At 38.6% G+C, this 24,388-nt stretch overlaps 1 protein-coding gene across 5 annotated transcripts in view; it reads right to left on the bottom strand.

Moving 5' to 3' along the window:
* The window catches only part of MYO6 (myosin VI), a 157,939-nt gene that overhangs the window by 76,218 nt on the left and 57,333 nt on the right, over positions 1–24,388 (bottom strand). For all 5 annotated transcript variants that reach the window (XM_043889839.1, XM_043889842.1, XM_043889843.1 and 2 more), the window contains exons 2-9: positions 22,115–22,257; positions 17,301–17,370; positions 13,958–14,031; positions 10,743–10,872; positions 8,801–8,906; positions 3,988–4,043; positions 1,236–1,333; positions 733–897 (exon numbers count right to left, since the gene is read on the bottom strand). In XM_043889839.1, the coding sequence (XP_043745774.1) occupies positions 733–897; positions 1,236–1,333; positions 3,988–4,043; positions 8,801–8,906; positions 10,743–10,872; positions 13,958–14,031; positions 17,301–17,370; positions 22,115–22,231 (816 nt within the window). In that variant the 5' untranslated portion in view covers positions 22,232–22,257. The remainder of the gene's footprint in view (positions 1–732; positions 898–1,235; positions 1,334–3,987; positions 4,044–8,800; positions 8,907–10,742; positions 10,873–13,957; positions 14,032–17,300; positions 17,371–22,114; positions 22,258–24,388) is intronic.

Genomic DNA, 24,388 nt, shown 5'->3' with positions numbered 1-24,388 from the left:
CTTCCTGTCCTGTCCTTCCTGTCCTTCGCTTTAAGCCACTTCCTGCTTTTCTTTGTTTATCTCTTTGCATTTACCAGGAATACCTTTGCATGTTTCCGTCTCTAGTTAACACCTGAAAACCCCTCAGGATTCTGATCAAGCATCAATTGTTCCAGTAAGGTTTTTCCCAAAATTATCAGCTTCCTATGCATCTCTCTTACTCATTCAACATATCAGTCAAAATTGTGTACATGTTTTCCACCAGTTCCTAAATTGCTCAGAAGCACGAACTGTGTCTCATTTATCTTTTTAACTATGTCACAATCCTGGTACCCAAAGGGTAAGCAATAAATATTTGCTGAAATGAATTAAGGAAGACAAGTAGGGATCTTTTATTAATATTAATTCAGTGGTCAAACTTTTCTTTTGTAAGTAAGTCAAAGGTAACTGTAAAGCTAGCATTACAGAACTATTATAAACTACTTACTGAAGATAAATTGATAACCAATTGATACAATTAGTTTAGTATCTTTCCTTTTACCTATCCCATTACGTTTCTTCTCATACCGTGTTATAAACTAAGCAATAAACCTCCATACAGATCCACTTATTACAGAAGTCATTCTATCACAATACACTGAACTTAATGTAAGTTATATGCAACTAGACATCAAAATACACTGAAATACGCTTTAGAATAGAAGACAATTCAATTTGCAAAAACTTTATGAAATTTCTTTTCATCCAACCTACCCGAAAATTATCTGGAGAGCTCAGATGAAGTCGTTCCCTAATATCTTCAGAAGCACCAGCACACAACCTATAAAAGATATGATAATTCCTTTCCTCTTTGCCTTGAACACAGATCCTAGATTTCTCTAGAAGATAATGTGAAACAAATCCTCCAACAACTGAACTCTAGAAAACAAAACAGAGAGAAATTACGGTTTTGCATCTGAAGTCTTAAGGTATAATCTACCAATGTTAAACTATCTTTCCTAATAACCATTTGTCTATCAAAGAGGTTGCAATATTTATCAAATAAAGGGGGAAAATAGATAACTATTAATAAACATAAGCTTTAGAATTTACAGAGATCACAGTGAACATATATATTCTCCCAAATATCTAATAGTAAGAGAAAAATTTAAATATATTTGCCATGAGTTCAAGTACACTACCACTTCTATCAAGACCTTTTGCTTTTTCTAAAAACACTTCCCAAATATATTAACCCAAAACTCACTCTCACTTACCTTTTCATTGAAATGTATTTCTACGAATTTCCCAAATCGACTGCTATTATTGTTGCGAACAGTTTTTGCATTTCCAAAAGCTTCTAAGAGTGGGTTAGCTATTAAAACAGAAATGAAAATATGCCATAAAAAATTAATATGAAGGAAAATTACAAAGCAATATAGTGTTTCCATTTATTAATAAATACATATAACTAGAAAAATACTCTCACAAAACTAACACGAATGAATTCACTTGTAATGTCAAATCCCACAAATATTTCTTGACTCCCCCTATGTGTCAGGTCCTATTAAAGTACTAAAGATGGAAAATTTATTCAAAATTTATCAAAAGAAAATTAAGTGTTATGGCAAAGACTAAATTTTCAAAAGTCATTAGATTACAAAATCTCTAACTCAACTTTAAAAATTACTCCCTAAATATTTTTATAGTTTCCACATCAGCCCTACATGAGCAGAAAACAGCAAATTTCCTATGATAAAATACAGGCAAAATGTTATTAGTTGACCTACTTTTAAATATATATATTAACATAACCTCCAGATTTAACATTTTTACATGCACATCCAACAAAACCTAACAAATTCAGTTTATAGAACTGTGTACAAAAGGTTCTCAGAACAATAGTTTCTGAAACCCCAAGGAACAAATGTAAAATTTTAATTGTCTTCATTTTATAATGTCTCTCCCCCACCCCACACACACACTCTACATTATTGAAAGAGTTACTAGAGTTTTGTACTCTCCATAGTCTCAACTATAATTATACCAGATTAGTGCCACTCTTACACATTCCTTCAACAACCTCATAAACTGCTTCATGTGTTTATTGCTAGAATATTTCTTATGAAATAGTCTAAAGTCCATTTCTCTTTGTCCACAGTAGAAAGCTTAAGTAGTCTTCAAATCCATTTAAAGATCACTGGCAAGTTGCTTCACTTGCTAAAATAAGTAAGAAAGTACTAAAACTGAAGGAAATGTTAGCATGTATATGTCACCTCAAGATTTCTATGGCCCTGCCAGTTAACATGCACTATCCTCCAGTAAGAGGCTGGAGAAAAATTTGGAGTAACTTTTTCCATTGGTCCTCAACTACAGCCTGTTACACATCACACAGAGTGTTCTCCTGAAAGAAACTAGGCTTACATCCAATTCCCAAGTGAATCTGCACCTCACATAATCAAGTCAGAATATTAATTAGTATTTTATTAAATTAATCCCTACTTTATTTTTTATTTACTCATTCAATTTTAAACGACAATTCTCTCAGTAAAGGCACTTTACTGTGATTATACCTTGGTGTGCCACCATACATCAGTGAGAACTGTACATAAAATTAGAAAATTATTTATATCAAGAAATATGAAAAATCTTATTGATGTAAACTTTAAAAATGTTTATTAGAGTAGAATTTATATTCATGTACATGCATGTTTTACCTAATTGTGAAAAAGTGTATGTAACTTCTGCCTGCCATGATCTAGCAAAATACATGAAGGGAAGGGAAGTTGCTCAGTTGTGTCCAACTCTTTGCAACCCCATGGGCCTACCATGCTCCTCCGTCCGTGGGATTTTCCAGACAAGAGTACTGGAGTGGGTTGCCATTTCCTTCTCCAGAAAATACATGAAGGCTCCTGACAAATCTTTGTTCAACTGAACTTTTTTTTTTTTAAATGTCAGGAGTATTAAAAAGAGCACTTAGTAGATTACGCAATTAAGACGTCTGTCTATATGTCCCTTCTCCACAAGTGATGAGCTATTTACTCTTCAGAAAGTTACTTAGACTCTTTTTACCTTAGTTTCTCATCTGTGGAGCAGGGACAAAACACCTACCTCGTATTCTGTGAAGAGGTTAAGTTAGGTAACCCATTTTAAGCAAATCAGACAACACCTAATGCATCCCACACATGTCAATACCATCATCATTATTAAATACTGAGTGTCTGGTAGGAAGAAGTGGTGAGGGAGGTGTCAAGGAGGCTTGAAACACCTCAAAGAACTACAAGGAGACCAATGTGACGTGACTAAAGCATGAGGATTCACAGGAAAAATGACTCAATCAGACCAGGAGAGGCAGGCACCTGGCCACAAAGAGCAAGGTAGGTTTAACCCTGAGAGACATATGAAGCCAATAAAGAGCTTGGAGCAAAACAGATCATTCCAGCTTCCACACAGAGAATAGATTATAGGAAGGGGAGACCAGAGAGGAACCTGTGCTGTGGGAGGCTACCGCAGACTTGCCTGGACCAGCAGTGTCCAAACAGGGTATGGAAAGACTGTCGAAGGGGTGTACAGACACTGACTGCTTAAGGAAATCAGTGTACAGACTCTTGCCTTCCAAGGGTACACTTTTGTTAAAATGATTTCCCCCCAGCACCTCAATTCCAAATAATCCTCTCCTTTTCTCCTTTACTAAAACAAGGTCAACAAAATGCACAGGAGGCCAGAGGGCTTCCTGTATTCCTTTCACTCATCATAGCTCCATAAATGATGATGCACATGCCATGTATCAGGTACTGTTCCAGGGATTTGGAATCTATAAAATTTCTGCCCTCTGAGTGTGCACATGGGGTCAGGGGAAAAACAACAGACATTAAGTAAATGACAAGATAACAAAGGAGCAAAGACTTGTAAGAGATTGGAGTCTTCTGGATCTCTGTGAGAACATTCCAGAGCACTTAGAGGATTCTTCTAAGTTAATTTCAGTCCATATCTAACAATAAAAAATAAGAATTTAAAAAGTTCTATCACCTTCAACAATTCTATCATCAATATCTTGACCAGTTCCATAGGATTCAGTCAGATATCTGTTTAAAATACAGGATAAAAAAAAAATGTTAGATGACAATGATATTGCATGTATTATATTGCTTTTAAAAATTTTTTTCTTTATACATTTTATTGAAGTACAGTTGATTTACAATGTTTCCAGTGCATAGCAGGGTAATCCAGTTATACATATATACATGTTACTTTTGAAATGATTTTCCATTATAGGTTATTACAAGATATTGACTAGAGTTCCTTTTGCTATACAGTAAACCTTTGTTGCTTGTTGCATATCTATTTTTTTCATTAGAAATCTAGCATTCTAGTCATACTAAGTCAAACAAGAGGAATCAAATTGTCATAAATATTTTAGGCAAAAATTCTAAATTTTCTGAAATATATATATTACTTATATATATATTTATATAAAAGCTCTTCTACTCCACTTGCTAAAGACTTGAGAAATAACATCAAAAGAAAAACAAGAAGAGGTGGAAAACGGAACACACAAACTAAATGAAATGGGAGCACTGAACATGTAATGGAAAAAGTAAAATGAACTAGATAAAAATAATATATCATCATATAATACAGTTGTTTTTAAACATGGCTGCTTACTAGAAACATATCTGGGGCTCTGGAGAAAAAAGAGGCAATATCTAGGCATTTGTATTTTTCAAAAAATTCCAAGATAATTCTGCTATGTATCTGGATTTTAAAAAGTGATTACAGGTTTTTCTATTAAATCATAGTTCTGGTGATACAGAGTTCTATTATTTTTCTGTTGACCAATCATAATACAAACAGTACTGAGTGAGTAATAGTTACATAATTGCAACAGTAAAAGATGTTTATCAGTTTTCACAATCAATAGCCAGACAAAAAATAAAAAATAATTATAATTGCAAGTCATAATGGGAGCATAATTAACCTAACATTATAAAATAATTATATACAATTTGGGGGAGTCAAGCAGACTGATGTGGTAAGTAGAAGTGTATACATGCACATGTTTTCATCTGCCCAGCCAGCCTATGTCTTTTGCTTGGTGCACTTAATCTATTTACATTTAAGGTAATTATCAGCATCTATGATCCTATTACCGTTTTCTTAATTGTTCACAGTTTATTTTCTGTAGGTCTTTTCCTAGCTTGTGTTTCCTGCCTAGAGAAGCTCCTTTAGCACTGTGGTAAAGCTGGTTTGGTGGTGCTGAATTCTCTTAACTTTGGCTGGTCTGGAAAGCTTTTGATTTCTCCATCAAATCTGAAGGAGAGTCTTGCTGGGTAGAGTATTCTTGGTTGTAGGTTCTCCCCTTCATCACTTTAAACGTATCGTGCCATTCCCTTCTGACTTCTAGAGTTTCTGTTGAGAAATCAACTGATAGCCTGATGGGAGTTCCCTTGTATGCTATTTTTCTCTTGGTACTTTTAATATTTTATCTTTATCTTTAATTTTTATCAGTTTGATTACTATGTGTTTATCCTACCTGGGACTCTTTGTGTTTCTGGACTTGGTTGACTACTTCCTTTTCCATATTGGGGAAATTTTCAGCTACTATGTCTTCAAGTATTTTCTCAGGTCCTTTCTCTCTTCTCCTTCTGGGACCCCTATGATGTGAATGTTGGTGTCTTTAAGGTTGTCCCAGAGGTCTCTTAGGCTGTCTTTATTTCTTTTCATTCTTTTTTCTATCTTCTGTTTTCTGGCAGTGACTTCCATCATTCCGTCTTCCAGGTCATTTATCCATTCTTCTGCCTCAGCTATTCTGTTACTGATTCCTTCTAGTGTCTTATTTGTTTGTTTGTTCTTCTAGGTCTTTGGTAAAACATTTCTTCCATCTTCTCCACTGTTTTCCCAAGATCCTGGATCATCTTCACTATCATTATTCTGAATCCTTTTTCTGGAAGGTTGCCTATCTCCACTTCATTTAGCTGTTTTTCTGGGGTTTTATCCTGTCCTTCATCTGGAACACAACTTTCTGCTTTTTCATCCTGTAATGTGGTCTTTGTTTTAGCTGCTGTGTGACTGTGGTTGTTCTTGCTTCTTCTGTCTGCCCTCTGATGGAGGAAGCTAAGAGGCTTGTGTAAGCCTCCTGATTGGAGGGAATGGTGATGGGAAAAGCTGGGTCTTGCTAAAAGATGCTTACTCCTTGAAAGGAAAGTTATGACCAACCTAGAGAGCATATTAAAAAGCAAAGACATTACTTTGCCAACAAAGGTCCATCTGGTCAAGGCTATGGTTTTTCCAGTAGTCATGTATGGATGTGAGAGTTGGACTGTGAAGAAAGCTGAGCACCGAAAAACTGATGCTTTTGAACTGTGGTGTTGGAGAAGACTCTTGAGAGTCCCTTGGACTGCAAGGAGATCCAACCAGTCCATCCTAAAGGAGATCAGTCCTGGGTGTTCATTGGAAGGACTGTTGCTGAAGCTGAAACTCCAGTACTTTGGCCACCTCATGTGAAGAGCTGAGTCATTGGAAAAGACCCTGATGCTGGGAGGGATTGGGGGCAGGAGGAGAAGGGGACGACAGAGCATGAGATGACTGGATGGCATCACCTACTCGATGGGCATGAGTTTGAGTAAACTCTGGGAGCTGATGATGGACAGAGAGGCCTGGCGTGCTGCAATTCATGGGGTCACAAAGAGTCAGAAACGACTGAGCGACTGAACTGACTGCTCTGATGGGCAGGGCCTTGCTCAGTAAAGCTTTAATCCACTTATCTGCTGATGGGCAGAGTTACATTCCCTCCCTGATAGTTGTTTGGCCTAAGGAGACCCAGCCCTGGGGTCTAGACTCTAGGGCAGGGTTAATGGCAACCTCTAAGAGGGCTTATGCCATGGGGGACCTTCCAGGACTGCGGCTGTCAATGCTCCTGAGTCTGTGATGAGCCCCTGCCGACTGACACCTCCACAGGAGACCCTCCAACACTAGCAGGTAGTTTTGGTTCAATCTCCCCTGGGGTCACTGCTCCTTTCCTCTGGGTCTTGGTGCATGCAAGACTTTGTGCACTCCAAGACTGGAGTCTTTGTTTCCCACAGTCCCATGGAAGTCCTATAAGCAAATCCCGCTGGCCTTCAAGGTCAGATTCCCTGGGGACTCCCAGTCTCTTTGTCAGGTCCCCAGGCTGGGGTTGAGAACTTTCACAACAGTGGGAGAACTTCTTCAGTATTATTTTTCTCCAGTTTGTGGGTCACCTACCTGGCAGGAATGGGATTTTATTTTCTTGCTATTGTGCCCCTCCCACTGCCTCACTGTGGCTTCTTCTTTGTCTTTGGACATAGGGTACCTTTTTCAGTGGGTTCCAGTGTCCTTCTGCCTGTCGATGGTTTTTCAACAGCTAGCTGCAAGTCTGGTGCTCTTTCAGGAGGAGATGAGTATATGTTCTTCTATACTGCCATCTTGAGCTGGCAACCTATATTTCTAATTTTAATATTATTTAACACATCTAACATTGAAACCTGAATCATATACTGGAACGGCTCATATAAATATTACAAATTTATATTTAAATGTACCTACTATACTATTAGGGCTTCCCTGGTGGCTCAGACGGTAAAGCATCTGTCTGCAATGCAGGAGACCCGGGTTCGATCCCTGGGTCGGGAAGATATTCAGGAGAAGGAAATGGCAACCCACTCCAGTATCCTTGCCTGGAGAATCCCATGAACGGAGGAGCCTGGTAGGCTACAGTCCACAGGGTCACAAAGAGTCGGACACGACTGAGCGACTTCACTTTCACTTTCTTTCTTTCACTATTCTATTATAGCTTTTCTGATATTTAAAATCCTATTTGGATGGTCTTTGACATCTAAATCAGCATTATTTTTTTAGAACTTTTCGGGAACATTCTGATTTTAACCAACTATTGTGTCTCAAATATGATATTCATTACACATAGAAATATTTATCTTTGACGCTGGGAGGAGGGTTGTGGGGAGGTAGAAACAAGAAGGTCAGCCATCACAAACTTAAGGTAAAAAATTATTCTGACCGCTCTAATAGCAGGAATATTGAAAACAGAATGTAATGGTTGGATTTAGAAAGAATGGTTGGAGATTTCCCTTTGCCTAACCAGCACTGGTCTCCTCTAGGATCCTCCTGAGGATAACATGTCAAAGCTAGATTTCAAAAATCCCCAGCTTAGCTTCCACATAAGGTGTCTGTTTTTGTAATAGAAACAGAGTCCACCATTTCAAACTATGTCATAAAGCATGTAAAAGTATTCAAGGTCAACCTGGTCAAATCTCAAGGAGATCTTTGTAACTCTTTGTTCATATCATGTTCAAGGCAACACTATTCACAAGAGCCAAGAGATGGAAGCAACCCCAGTGCCTGCTGATGAGTGAATGGATAAACAAGATGTGATACGTAAACATGACAGAATACTACTCCTTAAACATGAGGAAAACCCTGACACATGCCTCAACATGGACGAACTCTGAGGACATCATGCTAATGGGGGAAAACCAGTCACAGAAAAGCAAAAAGTTGTATATTTCACCTACATGAGGTGCCCAGAGTAGTCAAAATCAAAAAAGCAGGAAGTAAGAACAGTGGTTGCCTGGCATGTGAGTCGGTCAGGGGGGAACGCAGAGTTGTTTAATGGGTATAGGATTTTAGTTTGCAAGATGAAAAGTTCTGGAGATTGGCTGAACGACTACGAGAATATACTTAGCACTACTGAACTGTACACTTAGAAATGGTTAAAATGGTAAATTTTATGTTGTATATTTTTTTACCACAACTAAAAAATAATCAACTTGTTCAGAACATTTTAGGTCAGCTAAATATTCCTCACCTTAGAACAAATTTTGTATTTTCTGTTTTGCCAGCTCCTGATTCTCCAGATACAATGATGGACTGACTCATCTTGAGCACCTTCATGTCTCGAAAAGCCTTATCAGCTGGAGTGAAAATAATAATACACTATTAGTGATAAACGAAGTATTAAATAAAAATTTCCAAATGATAGAAAGTCCATTTACTAACAAAAAGCACTTGTTCTGAAAGAAATTATAAATGTGTGTTTACAGCTACCAAAATTTTTAAATAAAATCATTTAAAAGTATTCAAAACATCTTTATAAGTATATACTTTAAATGTTCTCTATAATTATCCTGACAGCTAAGTGATATGAAATCCAAATAAACAACGTTTACGTTTGCACTAGAATGTCTCCATATTATGAGCAGTGGCTCAGCTTTTCCTAATACCAGAACATATTTGCAGAGAGATGAAAAATGCTCACTATACATAACTAATGACATCCCCAGAGAATTAAGCAAAAAGTAACAAGCTACCAATTAAGAAATCTGGCAGCCAAAATTTCTGCTGCAGGAAAAAATAAAAAAAAAAAAACACAACTGCACAACGAATCTGTGGTGTTTTTTTTCCTCCTGTAATTCTACCATTAAACGTAAACATCCTGTAGAATTCACCAACATTTCAAAAATAGGCAAAATTAACTGCTTTCAATTTTTTAGATCTGCCATTATTTATATATACAATTTTTAACTATCTTCATTATCCTCCAACAGTTTAAGCTATATCTTTTGGACTTCACAGACAAGATGAGCACAATTTCATTCTCTTAAAGTGGACTAAATTAAATTTAATTAAAAATGAGGTCCTGACAAGTTGAGCCCTATAAGGCCGCTATTTCTCACCTCAGGCAGGTGCTACACATACCAGTGAAGAAGGGTCTACGGATGGCTTTTTCTCAAAGGACCCAGTGCAAACTAATGCAAGAGTGCTCATATCCCTTTGACCAATTCATCAGCAATCTATTTCACCCAATTTTGTTGGAATCGTTGTAAATACTTTTTTAGTAGTAAGCAACTACATTTTAAACATGTAACTTCTGTCTAGTGATGAGCTTGCTCACCATTTTGCCAGCTGACAGAACACATACAGATGCCCATCAGAGCATCATAGAACCAGTTGCACTGGACTTGGTGCATATATTCACTCTGCCTAGCAGCACCCAGAACATGTTCAGTCAAATCTGGAGGTGAAGCCCAGTTAAGCCAAAACACAGGTACAAAGAGACACAAACTATGCTAAAAACCTGAACCAAAACTTGTCACAATTTAATTCAGTTATGTCTGAATTCCAAGGCTTAGCTAACATCTCTGTACTTGTAGCCACTAGCTATGGGGGATGCCTCTCAAGCAACTCTATCTCTGCTCTTCAGAGCTAAGGCCTTCGAGATGAGAGAGAGTGCCCTACAAAGGCAAAGACAGATGCTGCTGCCCTTCCACGCAGATTCTCCAGAGATATGAAACATGTGTCACTGTCCATCCTTTACAATTTAAAATGCCCTGATGAGGGATAAAAGATGTTTGTTCTCACATCCCCCTTCTAGCCGAGGTAAAACGTTCACAAGTAAAAGAGCGAATGGTCTAGGCCTCCTTCTTAGTTGCAGAAGGGGGACACTTTAAAAGATGGAGTCAAAAGAAAACATTAGGTCACATTTTATGATGACCTACTTTCAACCAATAGACACACTTAAGAGAACAAAGGCATTTAACAAAGGTAATGAGGTACAACCACCCCATGAGTCGGCAACAAAAGTATCCTTCCCCACCCTGTGTGAGAGACACGCTCCTAACACAGTGACAGGCTCAGCTGCACACAGGCCTTCAGACATTCGGTTCATGGCACCTTCTACTAATCCAAAAGAAAAACTGAATGGGTCTGTACAACTGAAATAAAAATTAAGATACACTTAAATTACTTACCAATTGCAAACACATGAGGTGGCATCGTCCCAAGAGATTTTCCTTGGTACGACTTTATTGTATCTGAAGAATAGATTTTAGGTATGTCAAAGTATGGGTTCACTGCAATCAGAATGTTGGCCACATAGGTCTAAGTGGGAAAAGCGTAAACATTAAATTTTTCAATTATTATTTTCATTTAAAATCAAACAAAGCTCATAAAAGAAAGAACATACAGCAAGTAGACACCCCCAGTTCTCTCTGTAACTAGAACTCCCAAATCTGCATTTCTAGCCCTAAACATTCCCTGATCTCTTCTGGACACATATATCTTCAACACTTAATAAATATTTACATCTTCTTATCCCATAGGCATCTAAAACTCGCCACACTCAAAATCAAAATCGCCTCTCTTGACCTCCCTTTGCATCAAAGGAAACACACTCCTTCCACCCGCCCTCCCAGATTCAAGACACAACCACCAGATCCACGTGGGCAGAGCTGAGCCTCTACTCCTCTGTCTGAGACATCTGCTGACTCCACTTACAACATCTGCTCTATACCTACAGCCTGCATGTTGCTTATTTGTATTTCTTGTCTAGACCACTTTCCTCACTGAAGAGTGTAACACAGCTACTGAAGAGTGTAACATAGCTCACGGAACCCTCGAGGCCTATGCCCATCACTGAAAACCTTAGGATTGATTTAGCTCTGTGGTGACCATTTGGTCCCAGACTTTTGCAAAACACCATATGCTTGACTACTGCCTAGAATACTGATGGGCTAAATGTCTGATGAGCAATGAAGAAGCTTGCTTTCAAATCTGAAATTTCACCGTGGCTTCAAAAGACCAAAAAAAAAAATGCCACCAATAGGATTTATAAAATTCTTTGTGGGTAGAAAGAAAGTTGTGGTTTAGCAATTGGTTGTGGTTTGCAGACCAAACTAGGGCATACAGGACCATATTTTTTTGTCTTCTGCTTCTAGCTGTGGAAGGGAAATGATGCGGAAACCCCAAACTCTCAGCCTGCTAATCTAAAATTCAGCAAATGCTCTCAAACCTGTTTCCTGGGGTGGAGTGAAAAATAAATTCCAGTTAATAATCTTTCCATGTGAAACAAAAGGAAAGTAATAGAGACTTCAGTAACCAAGGAAAATGTTAAATGTCTAAGGGAGAATGGAGGTAATTCTGGTCAGTGAGAAGTATAAAAAAACCCAACTCAAACTATTGTGAACTGCTTCCCTCTCTTACATATGTTGCAGTAATAAGCATTCTGTTTGTGTGTTGCTGATATTTAATGGTTTATAACTAAAAGGCATAACTGGCTAGGCAAAAACCCACCAGTTATGGCTTTCATGAACTTGGAAAACACTGGTTTTCCAAACAAGAGCTGATGATGCTAAACAGCCACTATGTAACAGAGGTTGTACACCCAACTGCATACATATCTTAGGAAAAGAAGGCCAGAACAAATAGAAATCATCTTAAAATTCTCCAGAGTGATGCAGACACATACGTGAGGAGCAAAAGCTTAAAATTTCACAAACAGGTAATTATTTCTATCAGGTATGTGATTCCGCAGAGACTTGTTAATCAAATGCAGTGCTAATCTTTTTTTGAAAGTACAATGAATTCTGCATGTAAACCTTCTGTTATCAGTGGCTACATTCAGCAGGTGGAACATCACCATTGCATAGGAAACATTAATGGACCAATGAAAATTCCAGGGTGAGAAGTTTATGTATAATCATCCCAAATAGAAACAAACTAGCTCAGTGTTTTGTTTTGTTGAGTAACATGATTCTGTAAAGGTAGTTTAAAACGCGTAAACTTCAAGAAAAAGATATTAAAACAATTAAAATTTGCTCAGGTAAGTAAAACTGATCCACTACCACCAAGTGATGTAGGCATATAAAGAAAAAATAGTGGCCAGTTCTACCTGAAAGATGGTTTTAGCTAAATCAACTTTTACTGACATGTTACAAGTTAAACTGCTTTAACAAACAAACTTTAAAAACATTATTAGGCTTCTCCGGTAGCTCAGCCGGTAAAGCATTCTACCTAAAAACGTTATTATTTTAGTACCTAAAACATTTAGCACACATTAGATACTCAACATTAGTCTGCTGATTAAATGAATTTTGCTTCCAAATATATTTCTAAATAAGAATAGCCATATCTATATTAACATAAATATACTATTTAGTTGACTTTGGGGGAAAAAAGCAGAGAGAAAAGGAAACACTTAATACTGTATATAAGTGAGAATAAACTCTTTTGGAAAAGACTAAATAGATTAGTTCTATTTCCCAGCTGTCACTACTTGGACAGATGGCAAAGACTAAAGGTAATTTAGTCAGAATTAAGTAAGTACAATTAGGCAAACTGATAGTGATATAAAATATTAAGAACGTCATTTGATCTAGGAAGTGTCAAAGAAGCCATGTGTTTTCTTCTTTCAAAAATAATGAAGAGTCCCATCTTTATAACAGGAGAGCTACAGCAGGGTAATTTATCTCCAGCCAACAAAGGAACCTCTAACTAGAATAAAACCTCATACATGCCCAGTGAATCATGATAATTAAAACATACCATTTAAGCATTCATCTGAATGCTTTGGTGCAAACCCTATTTAATACATTAGAAGCACTGTCTTTCATTTTTAAATATCCTGGGCTTTTAAGGAAAGTTATCTCTTTGGAATCAAATATTGCAACTATTCAGGCTCATGATCAGCATTTCAGTGTTCCTGAAATTTCCTCACATACTGCCTTCTACTCTAATTTACATTTTTTGCCATCCAAGTTTTTAATTTCATTATGTATGCCTTAAGTCTGACTTAAATGTTTTGCAGAACAATGTGGAAAGTGCATTAGTTAAACAGATCTATAGATATATGCCAAAAATTTAAAAATCATAGTTCAAAATAATTAGTGCTTTTATAAATAACCAAATTGGATAGATTTAAGGCTGAAAAATATTAGATGATGCCCTGAATTCCTTATTTCATTCCACAAATATTTCTGAAGTACTATGTACCATGCCTGGTCTAAGCCCTGGAATTAAGAGCAGTAAATTACGAAAAAATCCTCATCCTCATGGAGCTCAGGCTCCATTCAACAGGCTCAGGTCAAGAATGATCTCCTGGTAAGAAAAGTTCAAGCTCAACAAAATCAAACAGAAGCATGTAAAATAATAATCCCCACAAAACTTAAACCACAGGTAAAATACTTACATAAATTCTGTCTTTACTGTATCGAACTTTGATATTATGGAGTAGTGTGGCTTCATTTAAATACATTAATGAACCTGAGATGGAAATTTTGTAAATCATTAGCTATCTGAAGAAAAAAAGCAAAATAAAACAATACCATCTTAATCTGAATCACTCGGACCCAAGCTAAAATTCACCTGTTAGGTTAAATTTAATTCCATCTTTTCCCTGGTACCTGTAAACTCCAGAAGCCAATTTAAAATATATCTAGCTCACACACACATGAGTCATAATGATATTTTTAAACAAATTTTCAGCAAGAGGAATGTCTCCAGTGAGATCGGGTGAATCCACAGTTAAGAGGGCTTCCCTGGTAGCTCAGCTGGCAAAGAATCGACCTGCGATGCAGGAGACTCCGGTTCGATTCCTGGGTCAGGAAGATCCCCTGGAGAAGGGTAGGCTACCCATTCCAATATTTCTGGGCTTTCCTGGTGGCTCAGTCAATAAAGAACCTGCAGCAACCCAGCCCAGTACTCTTGCCTGGAGAATTCCCATGGACAGAGGAGCCTGGCAGGCTATATAGTCCAGGGGGTTGCAAAGAGCCAGCCGGGCACAGCTGAGTGACTGAGCACACACACATAGTAATGAAGGTTGGCTAAAGAATCAGGCACAATTCAAGTGGAAAGACAGTACTACTTCAGATAGTGTGATTTTTAAATATTTATTTATTGTTTACATGGCGGCACCAGGTCTTAGTTGTGGCCTGCTGGATCTAGTTCCCTGACCAGGGACAGAACCTGGGCTTCCTCCACTAGCATGCGGAGTCTTAGCCAGTGGACCACCAGGGAAGTTCCAGACAGAGCTGATTTTTACACATTTTTGACACAACAAAGATTAGTGGACGACGCTAATTCAATCTGCTGCTCAGAATTTTACAGAAAATAAAAAAGATGAAATTTTAGAGCATGAAGGGAACAGGTCATTCAGTCAGTGCCTCATCACTGACATGATGAAATAAGAATCCTGGAGAAATCACATGTGTCTTAAACAGAACAGCGGCATCAGGGCAGAAATCCTGTTTCTCTGACGTCTGTTCTACCAACGCTGACACACTCGATTCTCACCTGATGCGACACCCAGCCCACAGCTGGCTGAGCCCCGTTTTCACGCTTGCACCGCACACTCAGGCAGACAGCCCACTCTTCCCCATTCACTCCGTTCCCGTCTTCAGCACCACCACTCCCCACTCACCTGTTCCGCAAGCCGAGTGGACACGAGGACCCTCCTCCCCCCCTTCCTTGCTCTCAACTCACTCCCAAGTCCGCACACGTGTAATAAAGCGCAGCACGGCACCCGCCTCACGGTGGGCACTCATGACGAACACAGTCTGAGTCTCTGAAATGGCTCTCCTTTCGTTCCAGTTCCACAGCCCCAAGCCCAGTGAGGTCTCATCGCCGCTTCCGTAATCGCTGCAGCCTCCCGCCTGTCTGCAGACTCAGTCTCTCTCCTCTCTACCCCCTGACTGCTCACAGCACCCATCTAACGACACTACTGAGGGTTTAGTCGTGTCCGACTCTTTGTGACTGCAAGGACTGTAGCCTGCCAGGCTCCTCTGTCCATGGACTTTTCCAGCAAGAGTACCAGAGTGGGTTGTCACTTCCTTCTCCAGGGGATCTTGGCAACCCAGGGTTCAAACCTGGATCTCCTGCATCTCCTGCACTGCAGGCGGAATCTTCACTGACCGAGCCACTAGGCAAGCTTATAACTACACTAGAGCCCGGACTAAATCTCCTTCTTCCTCAAAAATCATCAGTGGGTCTCCATCAACTACCGAAGTCCACATTCAAGTCCCGTATTCAAGGCCCTTAGTAAACCAACACTCGACTGACCTTTTCATATAATTTTCCATAACTCTCTTTAATATGGTCTAACTTGCAGGCAGACTAAACCATTTATCAAACTCAAATATCATGCCTCTGCAACTCTGTGTCAAAAATCTACCTGTCCTTCATGGTCAGTTCAAAGATGACCCCTCAAATAACACCTCCCCATCCTCACTACCCTACCACCACTAGGACTACTTTCTCCTTTCTTCACGGTGCTTACCACAGAATGCCAGAAAACATTATCTTGATACATGAAAAGGACTGCTACCAATTCTGAATATCCTAGCAAGTGAAAACAAAAGAATTTTCTCTCTCATTTTAGATACAGCAGAATCTCATTCCTTTCTCTTGCTGTGGTTCTGACTGCTAATTAGAAAAATATTATCCCATCAGACAAATTCTCTAGCAATTTTAGAATGGAGGGGAGCTCCACATTTTTTTTCCCCAGTCTCTTACACCTAATAACAACAGGTACCATTTACTGAGAGGCTGTTAGAGGTCAGGCACTGTGCCAAGCATTTTATATGCATCATCTCTAAGGATGAAACAGAAGCATTATTACTCCCATTCTACAGAGAAGCCCAAAGGAGAGAGAGAAACTGCCCACAGGCACTCAGCTTCCTAACTGCTGAGTCAGAATCTGGGCACTGGATGCCTGCCCTTACTCTTGGATTCCACGTCATAGATGGGAATCCTGCAGGCTTGCTCAAATGTGAACTCCAGAGAAAACCAGCAAGGACAAAACACATTCCTTTCTTTACCCCTCTTCTTCAAATGGTTTTTAATGTCAGATACTTTTAAAGAAACCCATGACAACTGGACATGGTTCTGAAATCTTGCCACATAAAAAATGAAACATGACTACTACTTCATTTTAACAATGTTAAGAATATACATGGCCTACTGCTCTGGATATAGTACTTTTCCACAAAAAATTCTAAGGCAATTGTAAGTCAAACTAATGCTGTACTTTAATACACTATTCTGAAATCAATTTTTCAATGAGTATTTATTTTCAATTAGTATTTATTGCACAGTATTTTTTAATGTTTTTTCTTTTAAACAGAGGCATTAAATGGCTGCTTTTGACTCAACTTCCAAATTATTGAACCACATACACACACACACACAAAAAACACACCTGATTGCAGATGAGGTTCAAAATAACTCTTCCAAAAAAAAAAAAAAACCATATGAGATCTTTAGTTCAGGCTTCAGAGTAAATAAATTATTCCCATTCCCTGTATTTACACAATTGAGATAACACTAAAAAGACATTCAAGAGACTTCCTTCACCAAAGTCCATGTGAGAGACCAATGCATCTACGACTGTGGGGCTCCTCCATTCACAGAAACCTTCACATCAAACCTTTCTTCTCAACCAGCACAGTGTACCCTGTAATACAATCACTCATATATTTTTGGAAGGAACGGTTTCCTTTTCTATGACGAGAACTACTTTTTAAACTGATACTTACAGTTATCTTCCACATCTTTTTTACTGTCCTCTTCTGCAGGGAACACTTGGTTTATGAGAGCCAAAAATGTCTAAAAAACAAAACAAGAGCTTATTAAACCAGAAGCTTATAAATGGTAAAGACAAAGGAGCTTAATTGTCTGCATACATTGAAACAGTGGTGATAATATGCTCTTCATTAAGATGTAATACCAGATCCAACAAGTCATTAACATAAAAGCAGGATAACTTTACTCAAATATATTATCCATTATTACTATGAACATGAAATCAATAATAGAAATCAATAAAAAAAAATCCCGTGCTCCAACTCCAAGAGTGGCACAAAACAAGAAGTGTGTTAATACTAACATACTGCATAGCACGTTACGTAGGTATGCTTTTCAATAGCTTTTCAAAAAATAAAAATTTTAATGTTTATATATACCACAATTTTGTTGTTTTAAAAAAGGAAAAAGTAACAGCCAATCAATCAAATGCACCAACAGACTATAATTTAATTAATGCTACTGTCTGAGTGAAATACATTAGAGACAAATTCCTATACAGGAATGTGTCAAAAATATACAGTATCCAAAACTATTAGGCACGTAAACTTACAGATATCTATGAGTAAGTTTGGGTTTACTATATCACTTAAATGCTATGGCAGAAACTCTAGAATTAAGATAGTATCTTGTAAAAGCGAAAGAATGATCTCAAATTACATCTAAAGAGAATTAAATTTTCTCCATGCCATTCTAATAGTTGCTTATACATTTCTATTTCTCAAACAACTACAATTACTCTTATGGTTGAAGTTCCAAACCATCCATATCAAATAAATCTCTAAGGAAAAGCTGCTCAATGATTTTAGAATAATATGTATAAATTCTATATATGAATATATATGCAAGAGTATAAGACAAGGCTACTGCTACAGTTTACAGAGTAAACTTAAAATCCAGGCTGCTTGTACTACCACCATTCAAAGTCAAGTCCAAATTAGAAAACTGTTATGCCCTAAAGACTCTAGAAGTTAATTGTTCGGAACCCACTACACGTGTTCTTAACGTTATGTGTGAGGGAAGGTTTAAAGGATAAATCACAAGTAGAGAACTAATCTATAATGTACACTAAGTATATTAATGGTGCTGTAAAACAATCCACAATTTATAACAATGATTCTACAGGAAAAACACATTCAGAAATAGCTCCTGATGTCACAGGGCTACGTGCCACTTTCACAGCCTCAGCCACGGGGCTAAGGCCTCCCCAGACTCCAGGTGTTGACTCTATTATGTTTGGAGCCTCTAAGAGGTCAGAAAAAGGGCTGCAGGACAAAGCGTTCCTGCAGTGGGAAGGGGAAGCTCGGGGCTGAAAGGCCTGTAGTAAGCCCTTGAAGCTAGTTTCTCTCCATCTTGTTTCACTCCCCAAATGACCACCAGCCTCCACCTTCTTCCCCCCTTTACCACTACTTAGTGAGAAAGAGGAAACTTGTTTCATTAAGGCAGTTGTTTTCTCTTAGAGGGAGGAGGCCTTTTCTCCTCTCAAGAGACTGCAGTAAACACCCACCACCCCGCAGACACAAGGCATCCAGCTCTACGACAACATGGGCGAAGGAAACGCCCCCGTACTTGAGAAGATTACAGTCCAGTAGGAGGGGAGAAATGTAAACCAGTGTCTCCAACAAAGTGTTACAGAGGTTAAGAATGTACACCACTCCTCAAACCGAAGGGTAATCAACAGTAAACCTGACTGCATGGGAGGAGGAGGAAGAGATGGAGCATCTGTGGGAAAGCTCCGGAAAGGAGGTGACCTCAGTCAGTCCAGACGGATTAGCATTTGCTCAGCACGGAGCTGTGGAGAGCAGCATTCCAGGCAAAAGGAGTAAGTGAGCAGAGACACAGCACCACCTGGACCCCTGAGGACCGAGGGGGAAGGCTGCAAGAGGAAGACAAAGACACACAAGACCAAGGGTCTGGCAAGAGTGTCCGGGGGAGACTGCGGGCTGACAGCAGACAAGACTAGCAATGGGAAAAGGAAAGGTAGACCCTCAAGTGCCATGTGCTCAGGGCTTTAGTCTGAAGGCCAGTCAGCTGCAAAGATGGAACGTGAAGTCAATTGAGAGGTTCAAGATGGCATTTTTAACAGAATAAAAGATAACAGAAAATATCAGAATGCATCACACATGAAAAAGATGTTTCATTTGAATACATACACATGTGTGTTGTTGACACGTAATATCTGTTATCAGTACACATATACAAACACATGAATAATACACCTACCTAACGTGATTTAAAATCTATTTCTTACTATGTGCCACAACTGAAAAACTTCAAAAGGCACTGCTATCATCAAAAACATGTTCCGTGAGAGCTAATCACCTCTTCCACGCTTCTACTGTATCAGCAAACAGATCTGTTTAACTTGTCCATTGTTTTCCATACTTTCTTAATTTTCAAATGCTGATGATCATTACTCCACGAATCATCCACACAAGAGGCTGCTTCTCCTACAGATATTTTTACCCACACGGTTGTCATGACACTTGATAATTTATTAAGACTCTGACCAGGAAGTAGGGAGAGGGGGAATTAAAAGAAATCACAGAGAATTCGTTCACTTTCAAAAAAATTTTGTGAAAAGAAACTTCAACTTTAGTTACAAATAATCTATAATCCAAAAGGTTTCTATAACTCCACAATTTAAATTTTAAGTGTCTGAATCGATTCTATGTGTGCACCTGATTGATACTAACAAGGCACAGCAAGCACATATAATATTTAAAATATAAAAAAGCATATACCCATAAAGCAAGTTTCTTCCATCCTTGATCTGAATACTTATGGATACAACAGAATACATATTAATATAACAGAATTTAACTAGGAAATGTACTTTTCATTCTGTGGTTTTGATTTACTGTGCTAACAAATTTTGTTAAAAATATTTTTAAAAAAAGACTTTGAAGGACAAAGAAAGACTCACAACATTTCTGTCACTCCCCCCCAAATATGCTACTTAGGCATACTGATAATTTTGAGTTAAAAGCACTTGAGAAATAGCAGCTGTAGTAAGTGTACTCTGACCCTTTTTATTCCTGAAAGCAAGAGATAAAACTCCCACTTGAAAGGTCCCTCCCTCTACCAGGAGGAAAGAGACATGCTTATCACCAGGGGAGGGAATGGAGGCCCAGAGAAATCTGTGCAGAAAAACCCTGTCTCCTCAGACTAACCCCGGCCCTCCCTGCCACTTCTCCACAATTCATCACCCTTAGCCCAAAAGCCCCTGCCTTTTTAATTCTTCTCAAATTTATTGTTTCTTTGTCTAAAAGACATAAAAGCCTCCTGGTCCGGTTGCTTCTTTAATTCTTCATTCTCTTGTGAAGGCTGCTATGTTCCTGCAAAAATGTGATAGAAGTTGTATGCGTTCCTACTGTGAATCTGTCTTATGTCAGTTTAATTTTCAGGCCCAGAGATCCAAAAGGGTAGAGGAAAACTTTTCCTCCCCTACAACTTCAAATATATACAAATAATTGAGCTTATTTTTAAAATTCTTTCTTTTTTAGAACATGTACTGCATTGTTAAGTACAAATAGGTACTTGTTAATAAGAGGAAAAACTGGAAACACTCTGTCTTTTCTTTCCTGAGGGTATCTTTAATTGGCCTCCTCTAACACGGCACATTATATATTATGCATTTAGGTTCCTGGGTTGTTTACAGTAACAGAATAGTTTTCTCTGTGAACAGACCTCAGGAGAGATCTACCTTGTTTTTCTAAGGTTCCCAGAAGGATGGCAGTCATATGGCATTAGTTAACCATGTATCAGTAGAATATAAATTATTCATGAACACTGGCAGAGTCTAAACTAAACAGCAATGATATCAACAAATTTAAGTTAGAAGTCCTACTTAACAGGAATATTTATTAAACTAAGAAGAGTGAAGCTCTCCCACAAAACAGGCCCTACAGTCTCCATGAAAAATGAAGACTCCAGGTCACTTTTCCCCAAGACTTTCATTTTGTTATACTGTCTAGTCTGTGTCTAAGCCTAAAAGGAAACAGACACCATGTGAACAAAACTGAAATATGCTTTTATGTTTTAAAAATACCATTACAACAAAAAATAATAATAGATGGTTATGTTTAAGACTGAAGTACAATATCTTTACTTAATAGAAATATTTTTATTTCTAATTACACAGTAAATTAACTAAATAAAAAGTTTTTAAAAAATAACCACAGAATGGATAAACAACAAGGTTCTACTGCATAGCACAGAGAAATACATTCAACAGCCTATGATAAAGCATAATGGAAAAGAATATAAAAGAGAATGTATATATATGTATAACTTAATCACTTCGCTGTACAGCAGAAATTAACACACTGTAAATCAACTATATTTCAATTTAAAATGATTTTTTAAATTATTCATAAGCTAAAGCAAACAGCAAAATTTCACAACATCATTCACTTTTCATATTTTCACTTGGTAACAGGTTGAATATATCACAGATATATATTCATAACTTCAGTTACATGGCATCAGGAATAAAAATGTTATTGTTTATATTTTATTATGTAGCTATTTCTCCTTAAGACTATGTTACTTAAAGGTTCACTAAATTACTATCTGATTTTAGGAAGGGATATCATTTTCCCCCTGAGGGACTCAGTAGAAAACTATGGTTCACTACCCAAAAAACTGCTTCCCTTTATCTGAGCTAAAAAATAAAAAGAAAACAAAAAAAACCCCTACTTCATTAAAAAGGGAGATAGCTACAGTAAGAAGAGAGATTTTGAAATCGTTCTAAGAAACTTCTTACCTTGCCTTTTTGACCCAGGGGTTCAATGGTTAAGCTGTCAGGGCCAATATCCACGATGTTGCCCATCTGAAACCCCTCTGTGGGGTGCGGGGCCCACACGGGCCTTCCGTCCTCCATTTTCGAAGGGAGCTATCCACGACCTCCTGTTTCAAAGGAACAAAGTAACGTGACTCACTTTGGAGGTTTTTTTTTTTTTAATAATAATCTTTCTTTCAGTTAACATGTAAATCACAATTCATAGAAACACACGAGCACCCCGCACAGGTAATCCTCGCCCCACCCTTTACCAACTGCACAGAAGGACCCAGCAGAGGCTGCCCCACCCAAGGGGGACACCTACTCTGCCACCGCCCTCCTTTGACGGTACACGGCGGGCAGGACAAAACAGAGCAGTGGTCACAGCTTTTACCTCGAGCCCACTCTAGATACACTAGCACTTCCTTACTTATCGACACTTAAAGACGCTTGTGCCCACCCTCTCCTTCTGTGTGGCATTCTCAAGTCTGGGATGTCCCCCATGGATTCTTCATCAGGCCTAGTCTCTCATGAAGGATAAGGATGTCTGGTAAATAGTTCAATCAAAAAGCTGCTAACTGTTGGCAAGTCGGCAAAGTGCTTGCTGGTTAAGAAATGAACTGAGGATTCTCCATTGAAGTGAATCAGTAACACTGCTTCAGATCTGGATGACCACACCTACGTCTACACACCTTCCCTAAATAATCATATCCAGTCCCAGGGCTTTAAATAGAATCTATGTAAGTGATTCTATGTAATAGAATCTATGTAAGTGAAAAATATGTATGTGATGGGCTTCCCTGGTGCCTTAGTGGTACCGAATCTGCCTGCCAATGCAGGAGACATGAGTGTGATCCCTGTCGGGAAGATCCCCTGGAGAAGAAAGTGGCAACCCACTCTAGTATTCTTGCCTGGGAAATCCCACAGATGGAGGAGCCTGGCGGGCTACAGTCCATGGGGTCGCAAGAGAGTCAGATACGACTTAGCCACTAAACGACAGTTATGTGTAAGTGATGCCCAAATGCCTCCAGTCTATAACACCACTGAATACCCAGGTATTTGCTTGCATACTGGACACCTTCTCATGGAGATATCTAACAGATGTAACAATGTTATTAGTATTGTGTTATTACTCTGTTCCACTACATTCCTTATGTCAGTAAAAGCACCGACAACATTCAGTCCAACCTGGAGTCACCCTCGGTTCTTTCAGCTTCTTCCATATCTTTATCACCACCTAATCCTACAGGTTCTACCCCCAATAGGTACCTCAAATCCACCCACTTCTCTGTAGCTCCTCTGCCATCCTGGTTAAAACCAACATGCCTTTTACCAGGACTCCTGTAATTAACTTAGTTGCCTACTCCTACTCTTGCCCATACTCACAGATCACCAGAAATTCTATTGAAAGTTAAGTCTGATCATGATATACTGGTTGCATCAGGGCACGGTCCTCCTGTGGCCCCAAGGCCCAGAGGAAGCAGGCAACTCAACATTCACTGAGAAAATGAAAGAATTGTTCACACCATTTGGTAGCCTAGGAGGACTTGAAAGGTCTTAAAGTCTAGGTTTGAAATGAAGCTCCACCACTGTCTGACTAGCTCTTAAGTAAGTTAGTTAATCTCTCTGATCATTATCTTCATCCTTATCCATGTGATAATATCACTTACCTTACAGAATTGCTATGAGGATTAAGTGACATAAGGTTGAGATCCCCATTCTAATGACACCCAACTGTTGCTATCAACACTGTCTTCTTCCCTTACATTTCCCCACAGGCCTTTTTTGAAGCCACCAGTAAATTTCAAGAAAATGGTCTTGTTAAGTTCTACATACAAAGGGAAACTACAGGACAGTCATGAGGGATCATTTAGGAATCATTAAATATCTGGGGGAAAATCACAGTAAAGCAAAACCCGCACAGTTCAAAAAAGAACGGCAAATTTCCTGGAACTATTCAAATTGTTTTCCCGTTTTGAACCATTTGCTGCAGCTTCCAAGTTAAGACAACAGACTTAAAGGAGATGTAAGTGCATACATCTAATGTTGTTCCTTCATCAAACCCCTAAATCTACCGCAAAAAGATTCTTTATCAGTCCACAAGGCAGGAAGAACCCAAGAGACAACGACAACATTCCGGAAGCTGGGACATGAGTGGCTGGAGGACAGCTGACTCAGCACACCCAAAAGCCAAACCCCAAATTTGGGAGGAAGAAAGATGAAAGAGAGCCCAAATTATACCACTGACTCTCAAGAGAC

Source organism: Cervus elaphus, chromosome 28 (genome assembly GCF_910594005.1).
Source record: "Cervus elaphus chromosome 28, mCerEla1.1, whole genome shotgun sequence".
Lineage (NCBI taxonomy): Eukaryota > Metazoa > Chordata > Mammalia > Artiodactyla > Cervidae > Cervus > Cervus elaphus.
This window is presented reverse-complemented; position numbering and strand designations above follow the sequence as displayed.